This window comes from Aptenodytes forsteri, unplaced genomic scaffold, assembly GCF_000699145.1.
Source record: "Aptenodytes forsteri isolate BGI_AS27 unplaced genomic scaffold, ASM69914v1 Scaffold255, whole genome shotgun sequence".
In the NCBI taxonomy this organism is placed as follows: Eukaryota; Metazoa; Chordata; class Aves; order Sphenisciformes; family Spheniscidae; genus Aptenodytes; species Aptenodytes forsteri.
Window position 1 is genome coordinate 4,356,673 of NW_008794888.1, and position 7,030 is coordinate 4,363,702.

Consider the following 7,030-nt stretch of genomic DNA (forward strand, 5'->3'; position numbering starts at 1 on the left):
CCCCCGGGGGAACCAGCCGGTCCCGACCCGCCGCCTCTCCCCCAGCCCCGCTCCATCCCCTCCCCTCTCTCTAATTAAACTGCAGGTGAACCTGCCAGGGTCTGGCCCAGCGCCAGGCGCTAAACGCCTCCCTGCAGATCCCGACTTGCCTCCCTGCACCTCCTTGAGTGTGCCGGGGACAGCCCGCAGCCCTCGCTCCCCATCCGCCCACGGCGCTCCGAGCCGGCAGCCCTTGCCGCTCTGCGGGCTGCAGGGAGCCAGGCTCAGCCCCGCACCTCCAGGGATGCTGCCCTGTCCCTGGGGTCTCGCTTGCCACCATCAGTTGGGGGAAGGTCCAGGGGATGGGGGCACCCGCAGGGATGCAGCCAAGCATCCGAAGCACCCACGTGTACTTTGGGGCCAGGTGGGCAAAGCCCTTGGCTTGCCTGGGGGTACTGAAAACCCTGCCAGCAGCCCAGCTGCAGCTGCACCGGGCCAGGCGCTGCAGTCCGCAGGCACTGGAGCTTGGCCGGGGCTCTGCAGAGCCAGGTGCCGGGGTCCTGAGCTTGGCAGCATCGCCCTGGACAGCCGTAACAGCACCTGCCCCCCCCGGCACGGCAAAGCCTCCCCAGGCTCCGGCTCGCAGCTGGCTGGGCCCCAGGACCTGGTGTTTCCAGCCTTGCAGGGAGTTCCCCCCTCCTTGCTGTATGAAATCAAGGGCATGCAAGCATCACCTGTCCCTCCAAAGGCTGCAGGAGGAACAGCGGGATGCTGCACTCCAGAGCCATGTCCCCTCAGGAGCCTTCAAGGACACCCAGCCCCTCCATGGGGGTCCCATTTCTTTCAGAGCTCCACATAGATGGGGTTGGGATGAGCAAAGGGGAATGCTCAGGGAAGAGGGATCCCTCAGCACACCTCAGACAGCCCCTGCCCAGCAGCCGGACGGTCCCAGCCCTGCTGACATCGCACCCACCCATGGGTGCACATGTACCAGACAAGGACAAGGGCTCGGTAACCCACCGCCATCCGCAGCTTCATTTTTGGCATGCACCCAAGCATGGTTCAGCCCAGCCAAGCCACACAGTGCCTGGCAGTCTGTGGATGCTACGGGGGGACCACATACTGGGGGCAACAGGCCACCCTCTCCAGCAAGGTGGACACGATCACGCTGCTCACCCTCGGAGCAGGGACAGGGGACCTGTCTCAGTTACTGGTACAGATGCAGCCACCTGCCTCCACCTCACCGCTCCATCCTCCTATATATGCCCCTGGGGCCAGGAGAGGATGTCTCTGCTGGCACCTGGAGGGAGAGGGAGGGTCAGCAGAGAGGGATGGGACCAGGGACATGACTGGAGGGTGCTGGCAGGGGTGACGGTGCCAGGGAATGGATAGGAGGGTGGTGAGGATGTAGGCAGCCAGCTGAGGAGCCAGGGAGGACAGGAGGAGGATTTGCAATGGCAATGCTGAGCCTGGATGCACATGGAGGGGATGTGGGCCAAGGAGGACAGGGGGGGCAGATGGCACTGAAGGCTCAGTGAGGGGTACAAGGGACACCCCACACCCCAAGGTGCAGCATCAAAAGACGAAACCGGCAAAACCCACAGCCCATGGGGGTGTCTGGAAAAAAAAAAAAAAAGCGGCTCTGTGAGAGAAGGGGTAGTAAATCCCTGGGCAACCCCCTCGGCTCGCCCTCTGCTAACCTGTTGTTGTGCCTTGCAGCCACTGTGCCCTGCACCCCAGGGACAGCTGCATCTCCCTGACGCATCCGGCAGGTCTGTGCTCTGCCCAGGATGCTGTCAGGATCCCTGTCCCCAGCTATGCTGCCCAGAAGCCCTGCCAGATTCCCAGCCCTGCCCAGTTTGAAGCCTCCCTGCTCCTTCCTGGCTCCCCAGAGCTTGCACTCAAACTTCTGGGATCAGATCAGCGGGATGGGGAGACAGGCACTTATTTGCCACTGTCCCCTGTTCTGTCCCCAGGGGATGAGCCCCCTGGCTCCACCAAGCACCTGGATGCCAGGCAGAGCGTGGGACAGGCACTGGTGCTGCACCCCACATGGCTCATGCCCGCAATGGGAAAGATGCGAGAGATGCAGGAGGATGGGGCGGAGGTGGGGAGCGGAGCCAAGCAGGGAAAGCGGGAGGGAGAAGCCAGCTACAAATAATTTAAAGTGAGATTCACGCACGGCTGAACTGATGGCAGAAGAAGTGGGAAAAGGAATGAAAGATTAAAGGGGTCTGTCACTTCAGGTTACAAACAATGATCCTACAAGCACGTTGCGCTCCCAGGCATGGCAAGGATGGGGCAGGGTGCAGAGCAGAGACCTGGTCCCTGGGGGTCAGATGCATTAATGCCTGCGGCACGGAGCCTGCACCCCTCACTTCTGCTGCTCGCTTCTCCTCTGGCTCTGAGCTCAGGAGACGCACCCAGCATCCCTGCTCTGATGGCTGTGTCCGTAACAGCTGCAAGGCGGAGCTCAGAGCTCCAGCTCTGTTACTGAGGGACACGAGTGGGCTGGAAGCGGGCCAGAGCACCAGCCTCAAGGCTTGCTCCATGCCAGAATGGCTCCGAGCACCTGCATGGGATGGCCTGGGTGCTCGGGGCTCATCCTGCACCCCCTGCTGCCAAAACAGGAGTGCCATGAGGTGCCCGTCTGCTCTGCTGCTCCAGCCCTACCTCCATCCTTCCCTGGTGCCGGGTGCTGGGTCTCCATCCCAGGGAATGGGATCCCACTGGTGCTGGGAGCCTGGGCTGAGCCATACCCAAGAGCTCAGGACTGGGGCAAGAGTCGAGGGGCTGCGGGAGTCCCCACACCCACAGGTCACAGCCCTGACAGTGGGAAGGGCTGCAGTGGCACCTGAGACACAAGTGAGCTGCAAGTCACTGGTCACCACCAGATCTGGTGGGCTGAGGGCAGGATGCAGAAGGTCAATGTTCTCTGCTGCTGGAGCTTCTCACCCAGCCTGGTGGGACCTGGAGCAGGGAAGCTCGCCTGGGTGTGTGAGCGACTTGAGCCAGCAAGTTGTTGTCTCCTGCCGCCTGAGGAGACTAGAAGTGAACCGCATTCCTCAGAGGACCTGGAAATACCTCGATGCTTATCAGGGCTGACGGTCCCCACCCTCCCTGCCAGGCCTTAACCTGGGCGCTGCTCACGGAGGGAAGAGATGCTGCCCTTCTCCAGACACCAGCGGCCGCTCCACAGCAGGACCGCAGCCCTGATGCCACGCGTGCCCCAAGGTAGCATCCCCTCCAGCAAGGCTTTGCCCATCTGCCCTGGACATGAGGGACATCCTGGCACCAAAACGCTTCTGTGCTCCCCTCTCCAGCCATCTCCCCACCTGCCACAGCTGCCTGGGGGCTCCTGCCACCACATCCCCTCAAAGGCATGTAAGCCTCAAGCTGCCAACCTCTCCTCTGTGAGACTCTTCTCTCAGTCCCAGGGAGAGATGTTGCAGGGTGTGGATGGATGTTTGAGGAAGGGGGGACAGAGGCACCTCTCTGCTGGGCACCAGGCTAGGAGGCTCCCAAAGGGGGTAGGTGAGCAGCAGCTTTGGTAGTCTTCTCCTTCCTCAGGAGCTGGAAGAGCGATGTGTTTGCTGGGCACTTCGCCTCCCTCAGCACCCTGCCTGCCTGCCACTGGCACCACATAGTTCTCTCCTGCCCACAACCTGGGGCAACAGGACCTTTGGTGTGTGCCAAGGCCCAAGCTTCAAGAACGGTACTTAAGTGAGAAGATACATTCAAGTCCTACAGAAGGTCCCATCAGATCACAACCCCGATCTGCACTGTGCAGGGCAGCCCCTCTGCACCCCCAGAGTCCATTCCTGAGGGAAAGAGTATCAGCCGGGGAGGCTCTGATAGACGCAGAGCCGGCTATGCCTGCAAGGGAGACGAGGAGACCCTGGGCACTGGGGCTTGGCAGACAGTGGAGGGCTAGGAGAGCTCTCCCAGCAGTGCAAGTGGGGGCTCTGTGGGCAGGCGAGCTTCCAGGACAGCCTGTCCCCCTGCCCCTCCGTGCCACCATGCTCTGGGGTCCTACAAAACAGAAAGCCCTCAGCTCTCTGCACTGGGGAGCCAACACAAAGGCAGGACGCACGGGTGATGGGCTCGCAGAGCTACATCCCATTAGCTAGGGGTGTTTCTGCTCACCATGATGCACTGAAACACCACCCCCAGAGCAGGAATGAGCCAAGATGCTCACTGCATCCTCCAAACCGAATCCCAGAGCATGGCATCCACCTTCAGACTCACCAACTGTGCTGCACACCCATGGCACCACTCCGAACACTAGCCTACACCGCATGGGGGGAAGATGTCAGAAAGCAGTGGGGCCTGGAAGGAGCCTTGGGACCAGCTGGGGCTGGGCAGGGAGGAGCAGCTCAGGACAAGGGCCAGCATAGGTACAAACATGCATGGAGAAGAGCCCAGCTTTGCCACAGCGCAGCGCTGCTTGGTCTGAGAGACCCTGAGGTTTCTCAGGCTCTGTCTGCCTTCATCCATGGGGATGCTGAAGAGCTGGCCTGGTCCCCTGGGCCAGGGAAGAGCTGTGCAGAGGCCCATGGGGAGCCCATGAGGGCTCCTGAGAGCAGGGGCTGAGCAGAGGAAGAGGAAGAGGAGGGAGATCGTCCAGCCCTTACCTCTGCTGAAGATGATGCTCTCGTAGGGGATCTTGTTCTTGGTTTCGAGGCTGGAGCAGTTCCAGCGCTGGTCACGGAACTGGTGCTGGCACTCGTGGATGGCGATCTGGATGCCCTGGATGGCCGAGGCGGTGACGTCAGGGTGGCGCACACACACCTCCAGCTGCCGCCGCGTCAGCCCTGGCAGGGTCAGGCACACCGTGTTGGCGTTCAGCACCGGCTCCGACGGCAGCTTAAGGCCCAGGATCTCATTGGAGCAGGAGCTGGGAGGGAAAGGGAAACCCGTGAGCTCGGAGCAAGGAATGTGCCAACCGCTCACTTCCCCTTCGGGGAGGGGGAAGAGCTTGGGGGAGGACGCACATGGGGAGGGGAGATGTTCCTCAACCCACATTGTGCCCGCTGCCTATAGAGAAGGCTGGGAAACACCTAGGCACAAGAGCAGCTCAGCCAGGCAGAGCTGCCCCAGCAGCACTGGAGCTGCAATCCTCTCCAGCCATGTCAGCACAGCCCAGACACCCTGGCAGCCTGTGCCCAGCGGCAGCCAAATTTGGCCCTCCTGCCCTTGGAGCCCAGCATCTCCCGGGGCTGCAACCCCTCTGTGTGCTCCCCCAGGGATCTCCCACCCCGGCCACGCAGTGCAGACTCTCGGGCACAGCCTGCCCCGGCTTGCCTTCCCCAGAGAGCGTGGATTTCCCCCTGGGAGAATCCAGAGACCCCGGAGCAGGAGACCCATCCCAGGTCCAGCTCCGTCCCTGCTGCTGGCTGATCCCCTCCCTGCATCTCCCGTATCCCCCTGGCACTGCTGGTCCTCACAAGGGAGGTAACCAGAGGGACCAGCCTTTTCCTGCCAGCTCAGCTGGGAAATTCGGAGCCAAGCACCCTGCCAAACACCCTCAAGCCCAAATCCATGGTCACATCCCAGCCCCACCGGACCTGTCACCACAGAAGCACAGAGACCAGCAGATGGATGGGTGCAAGGGAAGGCACACGGTCCGTGGCAGGGGTGCAAGTACTTATACAAGTAGAGATGCTGCCTGGCGAAACAGGGAGGTAGATGGAGTATGGGGAGATGGACAAAGCATGTCCAGAGAGAGGTGCCTGGAGCTAAGACAGTGGTACACAGGACAGACGGATGCGGAGAGGGAGATGGAAGAGGAGGAAGTGTCTGCCCAGCTCCAGGGAATGGCTTGAAGGATCCTGGGATCCACAGTGTCCAAGCACAGGACCTGCAAATTGAGCAGTAGGCAGCAGGATGCCCAGGAGCATCCTGCAGCTTGCAGCAGGGTCCATCAGGAGCTCAGCACTGCCCCGCTCCTTGCTCAGGAGAGCTCCATCCCTGCTGAGAGCTCTCTCCAGGCAGGGCTCCCTTTTCCCCGAGACAGCCAAAAGCTGGGTCCCTAGGAGGAGCAGGGAGCTGGAGCCCTTTGAACCTTGATTACAAAAATGAGACTTGGAAGAGGATGCTGGAGGAAGGACCACAGCTGCCTTATGGAGCAGCCAGGTCCTGGGGACAAGGGTTACTCCCCCTCCACTCCCCCAAATCCTGCGAGCCTCGTGCAGGTACCTGGACAGAAGCAGCTCTTGGGGACTAGGGACTGACTTCCCCAGCTCAGCGCTCACCCAGCTCTGGAGGAAGGGCTCAGCCCCAGGGTCCCTGCTGACTTACAGCTTGCTCAGGGGGGAGGGGAGCTGTCAGGGTCAGGCTGCTGCTTTCTCCAGCTTCCCAAGGGTGTTTATACCCACCCCACCACTTGCATGGGTGATATGTGAGTCTGCCCCAGTGCAAATCCACAGTGACTCCAACAGGGAGAGTCAGAGTCGGGGGAAGCAGAGAGGAGGAGAGCGGAAAGGGGTGCATCCCTCCAAAGCCCCTACATAGGAGGGGGGAAATCCTCTGCCGGCTCTTGCGCTCATTCACCGTGTCTAAGGAAGCCCTAGATGAGAGGAGACGAGAAGCAGGTCCGCAGCTACCATCAGCCCCAAGCCCAGCAGCTCCTGCCCCAAGCACTGCAGGGACCTTGTCCCCTGCCTGTCCTGAGCCAGCCACAGTGCCTGCCACCTTCTCCCAGGGCATCCCGGGGGGGGCTGTTATGGTCCTTCTCCCCATCATGCAGCAAGGAAACTGAGGCAGGGGCCCTTGTGTAGGACCCCAGAGAGCGGAGGGCAGGTCCTTCTGCCTCTTGCTCCACCCAGGGCTCAGGGGGGCCAGGGACCGGCAAGGAGCTGTCACAGTCACCCTCCCTAAGAGGACACAGCGCTCCCCCCCCAGCTCTCTTCCCCCTTGAAATCTGGATTTAAACTTGATTTCACGGTGACAAGCCCCCAGGTCACAGGCTGCAGCGGCTGCTGCTTTAATTAATACAAGTCCCAACGTTAACAAATTATATTTAAAGGGGCTGGAGGGAGGGGGAAGGGCG

At 61.4% G+C, this 7,030-nt stretch overlaps 1 protein-coding gene across 1 annotated transcript in view; it reads right to left on the reverse strand.

Annotated features, from left to right (window-relative positions):
- WNT10A (Wnt family member 10A) overlaps window positions 1–7,030 on the reverse strand; it is a 23,252-nt gene that overhangs the window by 9,852 nt on the left and 6,370 nt on the right. Inside the window, exon 2 of the mRNA XM_009275024.1 lies at window positions 4,614–4,876. Within this exon, the coding sequence (XP_009273299.1) occupies window positions 4,614–4,876 (263 nt within the window). The remainder of the gene's footprint in view (window positions 1–4,613; window positions 4,877–7,030) is intronic.